Source organism: Pinus tabuliformis, chromosome 9 (assembly GCF_031772625.1).
Source record: "Pinus tabuliformis cultivar Carrire ecotype Pingquan chromosome 9, CPIR1, whole genome shotgun sequence".
In the NCBI taxonomy this organism is placed as follows: domain Eukaryota; kingdom Viridiplantae; phylum Streptophyta; class Pinopsida; order Pinales; family Pinaceae; genus Pinus; species Pinus tabuliformis.
The window spans coordinates 958,498,751-958,513,609 of record NC_142307.1 but is presented as its reverse complement, the minus strand read 5'-3'; the positions used below and the strand labels follow the sequence as shown (position 1 = coordinate 958,513,609).

Below are 14,859 nucleotides of genomic sequence, written 5' to 3'. Positions count from 1 at the left end.
TTGATGATCTCAGGTTCCTGATAGTTACTCTTTGCCCAAGATTTGAGGGCCTGCCGAGTTTGCTTCAGCTTGGATTCCCAAATATAAGCTGGGGAACCCTCCACGTGCTGGGTCCACGCATGCATCACTGCGTCTCTGGCTGTAGGGATTCGATTCCAGAGGGGAGAATATCTAAAAGGGAGGGGTCCCATCTGGCCGTGATTGAGCAGAGTGAGAGTGATTGGGTAATGGTCTGAAGCAGAAATGTTGAGAATATCAGACTAACCGGAAGAGAAGGAGGAGAGAAAAGCAATGTTAATGAGGAAGCGGTCAAGTCTTTCCATTATGTTTCCTGCTCCAAGACGCCTGTTGCTCCATGTATATCTTCTATTCTTAGGCTTTATATCCACTAATTCTTTCTCTTGCATAATATGCTCAAGCTTGCTTCTGAAAGGATCTGAGTTAAAATTTCCTCCTCTTTTCTCATTACTGTGCATGACCAGATTTAGGTCCCCGGCAAGAATGATATTGTTGTCCTGATCTTCTTCTATACTTGTGTTCAAAGTATTCCAGCAAACTTCCTTTTCCCTGTGATGGTTTGGTGAATACACATTATAAATTTTAACCTCAGCTCCATTGTCCTTACTTTCTAGTTTAACACTGATCCAGTTCTGATGTATTTTAATGAGGCCGCAGTTCCATCTGCTGTTGTCCCACATTGTTAGAATGCCTCCCGATGCTCCTCTAGCTTCACTGGCACATCCACTATATTGTTTTTGCTGGGAAATGAGTCTGTTGATTTCTGACTAGTCTAGCTTTGTCTCTTGAATGAGAATAATTTCAGGCTTTTCACTTTGTATCAGCTCCCTAAGGGCTGCTTTCTTGGAGGGGTGCCCTAATCCCCTGCTATTCCAAGATAGCAGCTTCATCATGATTTACCTGGGTTATGGAGAGGTGCCCGCCTCTCTTTTCCTTTATTGTTGTTTTCCTTATCCGAGTGTCCGAGGATATAGGATTCAATAGGGGTCTGGGATCCCATTGCTATATCTTTCTGAGCATTTTCTTCTATGTGCTGCTTTTCTGATTTCCTGCCAGGTCCATGCTTTTTTGGAATGTCGCTGGGCGCTCCATGATCCTTTGAAGAACTTCTAGTGATTCTTATGGGGTTTGAATCAGGAGAGGGCTGGGAAGATTGAGGGGGAGAGGAGTGAGGCTGCGGATCAGATGAAGTGAGGTCCTGTTCGGGGTCTTCCTCAGAAAGGGAAGCAAAGGGATTGTTTGATGGGGGAATGGAGGGGTCTGAGCGTCGAGGGGGGGAGGAGGGTATGTGAGGATGGGGCTGCTGAGGGGATGAGGGCGGGTGCTGAGGCGGTGAATGAGGATGTGAAGGAAGAGGCTGGGAAGGCCCAGGAATTTCAGTTTCAGCTTGCTTCAGGGGGGGGGTCGATTTTTTTCCCTTTACCGTTTCCCACTGTCCTTCTTGCTCTGTTGAATCTACATTTATAAGTTTTGGGCATCTATTAGCAAAATGTCCATATTTGTGACATACCTTTCACTTGAAGGGGATCTGCTCGTAGTCCAGCTGTTGGATATGGCACCAGTCGTCCACTTTCAGTTTGATTGCCTCCGGAAGTCCGTGACCCAGATCAACTTCCACGCATATTCGCGCACAGGCCTGCATGTTATCCTTGGGTTCACTTTGGTCTATGTATTTTCCGACCGCGTTCCCGATAGCTTTGACCGAATCATCTCCCCAGCAGTGAAGAGGAAGATGACGGAGTCTGACCCAAACAGGAACAACACTTGGGATGTCCAGCTCGGGATCAAAGTCCGGAGTCCACTTGTTGAGGTAGAGACCTCTGGAATCCATGAAGTAAGGTCTGTTTCGAAAGATTAGATCCTTGTCCTCCTTGGTTTCAAAATGAAAAGTAAAGTATCCTCTGCCACAAAATCTTATAGCTATTTTCCCTTGGGTCTTGTCTGCCCAGTTACGCTCCACCCATCTTTGCACAGTTTTGGGTGAGGGCCATAACCCTGTGAATTGGTTGATTAATCCTTTCTCAGCAAGCGAGATGGCTGCCATGCGAGGAATAGTCGGAGGCAAATGTACTTCCTGTAGCACATCTAGTTTCTTTACGAACTTGGTTACTGTAGGTCTTTGCCTTTGCTGAGGCAACGATTTCACCAGATTGGAAAAGGCCTGCTGCAAGTCCGGATCCCCTCCGGGAGGATCCGGAGGATCCATGGGACAGTTCTAATGGCAGAGACGCAGAGGCGCAGTGGCAGAGAGGAACCAGGGGCCGAGAGCAGGCTCAGGCGCGCGCGCGCAGAGCTGCAGCTAGGTCAAGATAAAAATTCCTAACTCTTTATTTTATCGAAACTCAAAATTTGAAATATATTACAAAAATAAAATAAAAATTAATATACTTTATTTTTCATGGGGAAAATAATATAAAGTAAAAGAAGCAACTTTATTTAAAAAATAATAAAGCTGGTCAGAATTCTTAATTTACGGAATTCGAATAACTTGTCCCTGATTCTTTCAAAAACCGTGGTTAGAATTCTTAATTTGCGGAATTCGAATAACTTGTCCATGACTCTTTCAAAAACCGTGTTAGGAATTGTTGATAGTGCATTTTTTTCAACAAAAAAGCAGAATGGTATGAGACATTTTCAAGCTTGGCAAGTGAAGGCTCAAACCTTTATTTTACATTTCAGAATTTGGTAAAAATTACACTTCGGAATTTGAAAATTTTATACCAAAGTGGTTCAAGAATTTGCAGTGAATTGAAATATCTTAGCCAATAACCAAATAAATAATTCTCCACAAGCATATTCCAATGGCTATTCTTTGGATCTAATCTTTGAAAAAATATTCTGGCACTTTATCTTCTAGATAGAATTATGGTGATGTAAATTTCACATTGGCCATGTGCATACAATTTGATGTAAGGTAATGCCTATTCAGGTATAGAAACTCTCAGGTTTGCCCATCATTTGAGGAAGATTGATTGTTCTTCGCTGAAAAACATGAGAAGACGCTGGTGCAACAATTTTTCTAGGTCATTGTTGTTCAAGACTGGAAACTCAATACAAGAAATGAAACTTGGAAATGGGTAAGAGTAAAAAGGGGATGAAATACTGGTTAGTGACTCTCTACTTATGAATATATAAATGTGATTATTTACAAGAGAATTTTTGACATTTTCATTTCATCTTTAATTTTTTAAGTCACGGTGAATTAGTAATTAGTTGGAGTAATTTGAATGAATTTTCAAGATCCAATTTACTAAGTGCTAATATAATACCATATATATAAATGTTTAAGTGGAATTTCCATGATTACAAGTTATTCTTGCTAAAACAAGCAAAGTGATTGGTAAATGGCATGGTACCTCTACAATTTTAATGTTCAAATTGGTGAGAAAAAAGAAGCATGCACAGAATGTTGGATTTTTCACTCACCTTGTTGGGAATCGATCACGTGGACTAACCGCCACTCTGGGATCCACCCTAGGACCAATTAAAAAGGTAATGATAATGATTTGGAAGTTTACTAATGCCTGCTGGTTTTGGTGTAACAAAAAACCTCAACATGGTACCATAGTCTTGGCCTAGGTTCGATTCCCCGATTTGAGTTTTGAGGGAGGGTTTTGTATTTTCACACGCACCTCGTTGGAAACCTATCATGTGGACTAACCACCACTCTTCCCCGATTTGCGTTTTGAGGGAGCGTGTTGTATTTTCACACTCACCTCTTTGGGAATCAATCATGTGGACTAACTGCCCTCTTTGGGAATCAATAATGTGGACTAACTGCCACTCTGGGATCCACCCTAGGACCACTTAAAAGGTAATGATAAGGGTTTGGAAGTTTGCTAATGTCTTCGAGTTTTGTTGTAACAAAAAACCTCAACACAAGATTAGAAACAAGATTTCCCCAAAACAATGCCCCAAACTAAATCCATTATTTAGAAAGTACCAATGTTCCGTGGAAAAATCCCTCTTATGAAAGCATATTAATTTAGAAAGAAACATTAATCCCAATCAAAATGAGTAGGGATTCATATGTTGATAACTCGGTGTTTAGTTTACTTACTAAATTAGATGTTTATTGTGCAGAAATTGAAATTCTATGTGACTCTATCTGTTGTCAAAATAATTTTTCCTTGAACAACAAAATTTATTTATTGCATCTTCCGGATTCATTGCTATGCAATCGGAGGTTGAGGTTATATGCATTGAATTACTACTTGTATTGATCATAATCCTTTTCTTTATGTTAAGTTCAGGACATATTCTTAGATTTGACGAAAAGGAAGTCCCCATATGTAGTTTAAAGGTTTTGTAAGCAGTAATTTTGTGAATCTTACATATTGAATATAGATTTTCCCCCCTAGATCCAGTTACAACATTTCTTCTTCTCGTTGGTTTATCAAGGGATTTCTACCCTGTTTTCTTAACCAACACGGATCTTTTGTGAAAACTATAATCTCTGTTCTCTATATGGATTTAGATTCTTTGCCTTTGGAATGACTACCAAGGGCTTTGTTTTTTGCATTGTTTTTTACATAGTTATAACCCCCCTTAATTGTCAAATTACCTTAGATGCTCAAACTTACAACCACTATTTTGTGTTCTAATACATTTTTAATTACACCTCCCAGTTGAGGCCTTTTGGTCTCCAAAAGTTTAGATGATCAATCTCGATCAATGCCTTTTGTGTGCTTTTCTAGAACATGGCTCTAACTTTGGCTCCTATCTATAACTCTGACTTTGGCTCTAGATCTCGTTCATGGCTATGGTTAATAACTCATGTTCTAGATATGCTCTAGCCATTGGCTTTAGCTCTAGTTCTTGACTCACTTCATGTTCCCACAATGAAAAAGTTTTCTCATTGATTCTCATCTCTATAGTATCTCTAGATCCAAACTCTGCAATTAGCATTTGTTCCCATCTATCACATACTTGGAGACTGTCCATCTTGGTAGTTAATGAAGCCAAGTAGAATGTTGGAATTTTTTACTCAGAGGTTTCCAATTATGCCCTCACATGATAACCCAAAAAAGGAAGCGTGGTTTACCTTTTTTTTCTTGGACCAATCACTTCTTGTTATGGAAAGAAAGAACGAAGACCTTCCGACAAAGTTGGGTTTTTAGGTTGGATCAGTTGGCAAATGAAGGAAGGCCTTTCAACTGATCAGACATGTTGGCTCTTCAGCTAAAAGCGCATGTGTCAAATGCCTAAAATCCACATAAGGATGGAAAAGTAAGATTCTATATGTCTGCATACCTTCTTGATGCTATCTGTGCCCAACAACAGTATCTTAGCATGGGTTGGACATGAACACTGTTGTAGCTCCCAGAGATAGCCTTGGATTGCTTACAAGATCAATGATTGGGCACATCTAAATTAGGATTGTCTCAAATGATTCTCATTAAAGGGAGACCTCACCTATGTTCTATATGTATATATAATGGGTTGGTTCATTTATCCAAAGAAATAAAACATGAATTTATGGTACTTCCTCACAAGTTCAGATCTCAGAAATATGCATGAAAACAACGGAGGCCGAGTAATTCAAGGGATTACAACTTAATAAGATTTTGCAGAGTAGACGAGAGAGGACAAAGAGAAGGAGAAACTCATCACATAGTGCATAAGGCTTCAAGAGTTCTACACTTAACACGTAGAGCTTGAGACATTAAGGATTTCTATATTTGTTTGAGTTACAAGCAGAAATAATGGATGAAGGAGGGGATGAATGATATGATTCATGTGTTGCAAATTTAAAGATATGGTTTGAATAGTCGACACAGGTATATGCATCAATAATATTGAGACAAGTGAATCTGTGATATAAATACAGGCAGTTGCATTTACATATCAATACAAATAAATCTATGAGGAAGCTTGAAACATTTCTAGCAGCTATAATTTGCATGAATACAGAGAGGAAAGATGAACATAAAATGAGATTTAACAGAAGGAACACATATTGTAATACTTGAAGGGGGGAATCATCACCATATCCTTGATACTCTGAAAAAGATATGAGTTATAAAGAAAAATACTCTGAAAATGGCATGTAGTATTTTCTATAGAATTTCTGAACCTTTTTTAAGTCTTGCTTTCCCCTATTTATCTGGAGAGGGGAGCAAGAACATTCATTACAAAAAAATATCTATAGTCCAAACTCAGTTGTTGGGTCGACTAGCTGTCTCAATCAGAGATGGATTTGTGGCCCAAAACATTACAGAATTAAAAGCCTCATTGAAAGGAAGGCATGTTACAGGACAAAAATAAGTAAATAACCAGACATAAAAGTAAATGAAAAGTCTATGTGCCCATCCTGTGATCTCCTCTGCCTTGGGTTGTAATTTTTTCACTGTATGGCCTCCTGTGCTGCTCAAATGAACCCTTCGCTTCTGCCTTTATTGCTTGGATGCCTTGGTCTGTGGAGTAGGGTTTGGGTCAACTGTAAGTGCCCATATTTGCAGTCTTTTGCTGCGTAGAGGGATGGGGCTCCATGACAAGCCATTAATCTTCTTGAGTCCTATGTAATACTCCATTGCTGATCCATGCGCCATTTAAGTCTTCAGTTGTCAGCCCATTTGCACATTAAAACTCTGTTAAATACTATCGATGCCCTAAAAATCCTGGTGTCGTGTTTCATGGTGTACCTAGGATTCCTTTGAACGTGGGCCTTTAACACAAGAATAACACAACACAAGTGCGTTGTGACTTCCCTTTAAGCCCCCCTATGGTGTAGTGCCCTTATCTCCATTGTCATCATATAACCACAGGTTGGTACCAGGGTCTTAACCTTTCAGGCGCTAAGGTCTTTAAACCTGTGTCCAGGGGGTCTTTTTCCTTTATAGTGTGAAATGCCTTTAAAAACCACTTACACCGCATTGGTCGATATCCTGGACGCGAAGACCTTATCAAATAGTCCTAATAACTTATCGCATCTGGGGTCTTTTTCCTTTGTTACTTGGAATCTCGCATCCCGACGCTTGATAGCATTTTACCTTTAGCTTTTCCCCAAGACACTGGTGATCACCGATCTGCGGGGTGCATCATCACTGCCACGTGTCACCCTGTGAGTGGTGACACATGTCATCGGGAAATGGCCCCATAGGACCCCTAAAGATGTTGAAACTGAGTGACACATGTCATATGCCACGTTAACATCTGTATTGCCACGTGTCCTTCGTACTACCACATCATTTATGACGTCAGCTGCCCTGTCAGCTCACAAGACCAATCACAAGTCGCCATGTCGCCCCCTATAGGAGAGAGAAAAAGGCTTGCCCAACCCTATTTTCATAGGCATTTCCTTTTTTAATGAATTTCAACCCTCCTTGGCGATTTTGCACTGAATCACAATATCACAACCCCACAAGGTTTTTGGGGAGGTAGCCCCTCTGTTCCTGCGATCACTGATAATGTGGGATTGCGAGATGTGGGATTTCCCATCGCTGATATGTCATACCACCAAGTGGAGGAGAGAGAAAGGGGCGACCCGACCTTAGTTTTACCATGCTTTTCCTTTGTATTTAGTTTTCGTTCCTTCCCAAAACTTTTACATTGTATCGCAGGATCGGCCCTCACATGGTCTTGGAATGAAAACCCCGCACATCACTGATATCCGAGACTTCACCGATTTGCAGGATGTGGGATGCCACGTGGAGGAGAAGAAGGGGGGCGGCCCGATTAACCCCTATATTACATTTAATATCTTCCAACTAAATCTTAGTGTTTGTAACCTTAGCAATAACATTATTATACAACTTTATTGCAACAATTCTCAATTATTATGAAATCTTTAACTCTTCTAATCTATTCTAAAAGATAAATTCTAGGCATTCTATCAAATTCTTTGCTAAAACCAACAAAGTAATGCAAGAAATTGACTTTATTACTATGGCATTCCTGTGCGATATCTTAACCTATTTACCCAATTTTTTTAACCATATGCTAATCTTCTTTTCAACCATAATCACATATATTTTTTAACTCGCATATATTTTTGCTTTAAAAAAGCTTATCATAATAACCCTATAACTAAGAAGATTGTTTTCGTCTTTACTTTTAAAATCTGAAACAACAACCATACGAATCTGAAACGATAAAAGTTTGAATCCATAATTTAGAGAAAATCTATAACAAAATATAATTTTATGCATATAACTTATATTATAAGTAGATTTGATAATATAATGCAATTGAACCCAAGCCTCTGGAAATTTGAGAACACTGTCAAGAATGGGATTCGAACCCATGCAAGTCTCTGAAAATCGGAGAACGCTCGACTTTGTTAATATAGACGGTGTCGCAGCGAATATTAACCATAATTAGAAGGGTGGTGGATATTGTAGTCTCTCATCTCAATTCAAGAAAACCAGGTTGCTTCCCTTACCTTCAGTGCAACCAAAGGAGCTAAACTCATCGGTATTTAAAAACTCATCAATATATTTCTGAAACTGGAGATCATAGCTTTAAATTAATTATAAATCATTAGTTTAATCAATATAAATTTCAGAAATGGTCGTTGTAGCATAGTGGTGAGTATTCCCGCCTGTCACGCGGGTGACCCGGGTTCGATCCCCGGCAACGGCGATTTTGGTTTTCCCAGGTTTTTCAAATAACAGGGTCAACAGTATTTTATTAAGAATAATGTGATTGGATAAAATGGATATGCCGGGCCCCATCCCCAGCAATGGCGATTTAGGGTTTCCCAGATAACACGGCCACCAATAAAAGAAATTTACTTTTATTTACGGCCACACCGCATCCAGTAATTCTGCTTTTCGCTGAAGTACGACTAACTAAATAAATGATTTGGGTCTTCATATTATTTATATTACTCTCAGAAAGCAGAAACGTTTCGATTGTTAGCCCCATGGGGATGTAGCTCAGATGGTAGAGCGCTCGCTTAGCATGCGAGAGGTACGGGGATCGATACCCCGCATCTCCAAGCCTATTTAAGGCTGAAAGCTGAATCATCTGCGAGCCCACTTGTTGAATTGCAAAACTAAATCATAACTTTAATCTGAAACTGCATGAATCGAGCTACGGTTACCCTCAATTGCCTCATCATGTTTATAGTTTCTATAATCTATTTGTGTGATTTTCATTAAACTATGTGTGATGATCTTCTTAAGTTAGCCCTATGTGTGATGTGTGATTTTTATTCAACTAGCCATATTTGTGTGATTTTCACTTAAGTTAGTTATATGTGTGATCTTTATTCAACTAGTCGTATGATTTTCACTCAACAAGGTCTTGTTAAGTTAGCCACATTTATGTGATTTTCATTCAACTATGTGCGAGGATCTTGTTAAGTTAGCTATATGTGTGATCTTCATTCAGCTATGTGTGAGGATCTTGTGAGGTTCTTCATCTTTATTCAACTATGTGCAAGGAGGACCTTCATCCAATTTTACAATGACCTATGTGCCTTTTTCTTTAGTTAGTTATATGTGTGATCTCCATTCCGTTGTGTGTGAGGATCTTAGCTATATGTGTGATCTTCATTCAACTTATTCAACTATGTGTAGCTTATTTAGGATCTTCATTCAACTTTACAATGAACTATGTGCCTTTTTAAGTTAGCTCTATGTGCCCTCTTTAATTGCAATATTTAGCTATGTGTGAGGAACTTAGCTACATGTTTGATCTTCATTCAACTTATTCAACTATATACGAGGATCTTCATTAAACTTTATAATGAGCTATGTGCCTTTTTAAGTTAGCTATTTGTTCCCTCTTGCATTGCAATAAACCATGTGTGGGGAACCTAAGTTAGTTATATGTGTGAGGATCTTCATTTAACTTAATCAGGTTCTTCATTTAGCCTTACAATGAGCTATGTTCCCTTTTGCATTACAACAAGCCATATGCCTTCTTAAGTCAGCGATATATGTGAGGATCTTCATTTATCTTTCCAACAAGCTATGTGCCCTTTTAAGAAGTTAGCTATATGTGTGAAGATCTTTATTCAACCTTGCAACAAGCCATGTGCCCTCTTAAGTTAGCCACATGTTTGAGGATCTCTTTAGCCTTACAATGAGCTATGTGCCCTTTTAATTCAACTATATGTGTGAATATCTTCAATCAATCTTGCAAGTTAGCTATACGTGTGAAGATATTCAATTAGTGTTGCGACCTTACAAGGAAATGTGAGCTCTCTCTTAAGTTGGCTATATAATAATCCATGTGCCTCTTTAAGTTAGCTTGTGTGGAGATCTTCAACCAGTCTTGCAAGTTAGCTATATGTGTGAAGCTCTTCAATCAATCTTGCAGCCTTACAAGGAGCCCTGTGCTCTCTCTTAAGTTAGCTATATAACAACCCATGTTCCTTTTTAAGTTAGCTATATGCGTGAAAATATTCATTCAATCATTCAGTTAGCTATATGTGTGAAGAGGCGCCCTCTTAAGTTACCTATATGTGTGAAAATCGTCATTCAATCATTAAGTTAGTTGTATTTGTGAAGATGTGCCCTTAAGTTAGCTATATGTGTGAAAATCTTCATTCAATCATGGTATCTCTCTAAAGTTAGCTATATGTGTGAAAATTTTCATGCAATCATTAAGTCGTCTACATGTGTGAAAATTATCATTCAATCATTAAGTTAGTTATATGTGTGAAGATGTTCATTCAATCATGGTATGACACTCATTATTAATGACAATGCTACACATGTTCTTCAATGACAATCCTCTCCATGTTTTTAAAGGTGTTTTGACTAGTCCCATGTTCTTAAAGGTGCCTTGATTGGTGAAATGATCAACCATAGGAATGTTTTCCCATATGACATGATAAACGTTGACCTTTGCAATTGAACTTTAACTTGTCGAATCCTCTCTATCACTAAGGCAAAATCATAAATTGATAGGAGTAGTTTCTACAACCATGTTCCTTATGTAATTTTTGGAGTCCATCACTTCCGTACTGCTCACTAGTAGTGCCTTAGTCCATTAAGGCCACTACACATCGATACTCCAGGAGTGATACCACCTAACACTGTTGCATGTCACTTATGTTGCATGTACACGGGCTCATAAATATTCTCTCTAGGTTGGCCAATTCCCGAGCTCCAATCTGCCTTCTTGTAGACTCTTTCTTTCTTCAAAGAGCTACTCATAAGGCTGCAAACTTCACCCAATCTTCATCTATCTTCGTCACTTCAAGACTGCTAGTCTAGGGCTACTTTGGGTAGCCAACATGCTGCACTCCACCAGACCAATGGTACCCAATACTTCACTGTCGGTTCTGCTCCTAGGATGGACTCTTCGCCTCCTCGAAAAGTCCTCCACACGAAACCAACAAGCTACACAATCAATCAGATCCAAACTTGGTCACTTCTTGACCCAACACACATCAACCTTTTGCTCCAAGTCTGCTATCCCATGCTGCCCTTAACTATCACTGGTTAGGGCTTCTTTAACAGGATGCTACAACCCTTAACCGACCCCTAAACAACCCTAAAAAAACCTCAATACACTGCGGCATCCACTTAGAAGATCCCTCCTCTACCACGTTGTTGTTGTAGGCTAAAACCAACCCCTTAAACCCTCCTCCGCACACCCTATTGTGGTGTTATTGCCTTCAACCTAACACACAACAAGTCTGTAGCTAACTATCAACACTGTTAGGTAGATTTTGTCCCCAAGAGTTGCTCCAAAACAGACTTGTGAGGAGGCTCTTCAACTCGGCCCAGCCTCTGGCACCCTTGGCCTCCACTACAACAATTTCAAACCCAAAGACAATTCTCCCACTTCATTGTTCTGCCTCCTTCTTTGTTGCGGCTAGGGCTCATAAATGTCCTCCTCAACGAGTTCCTCTTTGATGTATAATGTGTTGCACAATGGATGCCTTAATGACTCCAATTTCACCCTTTATTTATACACCAATAAATGGGCTGCACGAATTCATGAAGAGACACATCTATTGGATAATTTTACTTCAAGTCTACATGACTTGAATATCAATAATTATTTGTCAGCTTCAAAAATTTATTTCTCCACTTCTACAACTCAGAATTCAAGGATTCTCGAAGCTTTGGATTATCCTTTCTGCCCTCTATCATCTCATGTCATCACATGCAGAAATGTGCTTCCAGAATTTCCACAAACATGATTGGGTGCAAAACCCCATCCTTGGGTTCCAAGCCCACAAGTGACCCTTGTGGCGGTTTTCCCTCCAAACCATAAACCCTAGGGCTTGGAGTACCTCCCAAGCTACACAAATCAACACTCCCTCATTATTCTCTTTCATGTTAGTTATCATGTGCATGTACATTAGGTACCTAGTCATATCTATACTCTCAATGGGGAAATAGTTGCTTTTATGAGAAGGATATGATAAGGTGTATTACTTCTAATTTTAAGGTTATAAATTATAATATGCTTCTGGATTTGCTTAATCTTTCTCCATGGTTATCTCAAGATGTTATAATCCTAAACTCCACATCCATATAAAATACTAGGAATGACCATAATATCAAATAAGTGCTTTCCCAAAAAATAGAAGTAGACTAATTGACAGTGATTTTGAAGACGAAAATAAGTTTTTCACCCTCCATTAATCATTTTTTTTCAATGTTATAGTTCTAATTAAGCTTGTAATGAAGTTTGAATTTGATATGTTTTTATTTGGTAACTTCCTTTAAGTTGTTATTTTCATACCCAAAATTAATATATGTGATTTTTTGGATTTGATGATCATAACCATTATTTTGTTAGTGGTTATTGTCATACTTATGCTACAAGAACAATCCTTGAGAATTCTTAGTTGCGTATTGGGATCAGAGTGATACTTCACCATAAGAACAATATCATTGACATAAAGAAAGGGGGTGACTATTCAAGCTAAAGTAGTATCATCACAACCTCGTACTTCCAAACACGCTTTTAACTTGTCTATATGAATGCCCAAAGAGGTTGGAGACATTCTTGCTTAACTCCCATATTACAATTAAAATCTTCCAACCAACAATCTCTATGTTTTCAAAGTTAGCAATAACATTTTCATACAACCTTATTGTGGTAGCTCTCAATTATAACATAACCCTTAACTCTTCTAATCTATTTCAAAGATTAATTCTAGATTGTATGTTAAATTATTTGTTAAAATGAATGAAATAATACTAAAGATTAGTTTTACTGTTATGTCATTTATATGTAATGATCCTAAACATAAGTAGGTGATTTGAAGTAGAATGAGAGCTTCTAACCAATCTAGCAGGTAACCCTTTTCCTAAACTTTTTAACCATATCCTAATCTTACTTTTCAAAAATAATCCACCATAAATTGGCTATTATAAATGAGAACTTATCGTAGTAATCTTGTAACTAGAAGGATTGTTTTCAATAACTGATCTTTGTAGCAGAGTGGTGAGTATTTCCTCCTGCTATACAGGTCAACAAGGTTTGATAACTTGGAGTGGTATTGTTAATTTTCCCAAATAACACTTTCATATTACATCCATGCGTTTAGGTTCAATCCCTAGCAACGACGATATTAGCTTTAACCGATAGAATAGTCATAATGCATCCATAATTTTTTTCAAGTCACACTTAATATTTCTGTCATCCTTTCTGGATCACACTATCTAAATTGTTCAAGAAAAAAGTTTTAAATTTCAGATGGAGGACCTTACTATTAAATGCCTATAGAGTCTGTTGTGACCAAAACTTCAACAACTTTGGTTGAAACTAACGAACTAGATGACTAGAAGGACAACTTTCTAATAAACTTGTAAACAATCTTCTTAATAAAAAAATTCAACAATTATCCTTTGATTAAGGCTATGGAGCAACAATTCCTAAAAACCTTATTTTAGGTTAGGATCATGTTATATTACAAATTCATTAGTATAACAAAGGGGACCTTATGAAATTTTTTTTGATAGGTAACTCAGATGATTGAAGCCCCCACCAAGGCATTGGCCCTCTATCATGAAGCATGAGTTCAATTCTCCATAGATCCATTAGGATAAACGTAAAATGTTTGAAACAAACAATCCAAACATTTAAAAATTAGTTGTGTGAGAAGAAAGAATTTTTAAGAAAAAATATTCTAAATCTAATTATGCAAGAAAGGAGCACATTGATATTGCGAAGTACCTGTGTTTATAAAGACGAAGGACCAAGGGGATGAATGATGAGGAACAAAGGTACATCCAACAACTTAAGTGCTTTTACGAAGAAGAACAAAGGTAAGGTATATTAGTGAAGAGCATAAATATTGTTTAATACTTCTCCACGAAAAAACAATTGAAATATACATCTACTAGAAATTGCACCAGATGTTGCAAAGGAAACGTCGTAGTGTGAAAACAAATGGGCAAAGAGCATAGATGAACACAAATGTCATATGTTAAAATTTGAGTGAGAGAGTAAAGTGAACTCCTCTTTCGCTATCCTATTGATTTGAGTTGCAATATGTCCATTGAGGGAATTCTCAACAAATTCAACATTGTACTTGCAGTTTGTCAATGTGTTTTTGCTTCACCTGATACCGTCTTTTTTATACCTTGTACATCCTCTCCCATGAATACTCCTACTAACTATTATTGCTTTCTCTTTGCTGAATTTTCATACAAATGTACCAATTCAAATAACTAGGATGTCACAGTGATATCATCGACTACCACTTGTTTTTTGTCTACAATTCTCTTCAAGAGGTTTTGAGAATAACCAACAAACCAGAGTGACAACAACTTGTTTTGGCTTTCGAGATTTCCTTCACCAACTTCAAGATTTCCAACTGACTTAACCTCAAACTTTAACAATCAACATAGAGAGTGATATTCTATTTTCTCCTCTAGTGTACATTGTAGTGTTGGATCACAACTTGTACCTATTGTATAT

The 14,859-nt window shown here is 38.1% G+C and overlaps 1 protein-coding gene and 2 non-coding genes across 3 annotated transcripts; 2 read left to right on the top strand and 1 right to left on the bottom strand.

Moving 5' to 3' along the window:
- Positions 1 to 1,531: 1,531 nt before the first annotated feature.
- Positions 1,532 to 2,224, bottom strand: LOC149151908 (uncharacterized). Its single transcript, XM_089443311.1, has one exon. The coding sequence runs from the start codon at positions 2,222 to 2,224 to the stop codon at positions 1,532 to 1,534; it is 693 nt and encodes a 230-aa protein (XP_089299437.1).
- Positions 2,225 to 8,529: 6,305 nt separating this feature from the next.
- Positions 8,530 to 8,601, top strand: TRNAD-GUC (transfer RNA aspartic acid (anticodon GUC)). Its single transcript has one exon. It is a non-coding gene; the product is annotated as a tRNA-Asp (tRNA).
- A 285-nt stretch (positions 8,602 to 8,886) lies between these two features.
- On the top strand, positions 8,887 to 8,959 carry TRNAA-AGC (transfer RNA alanine (anticodon AGC)). The gene has a single exon. It is a non-coding gene; the product is annotated as a tRNA-Ala (tRNA).
- Positions 8,960 to 14,859: the final 5,900 nt, after the last annotated feature.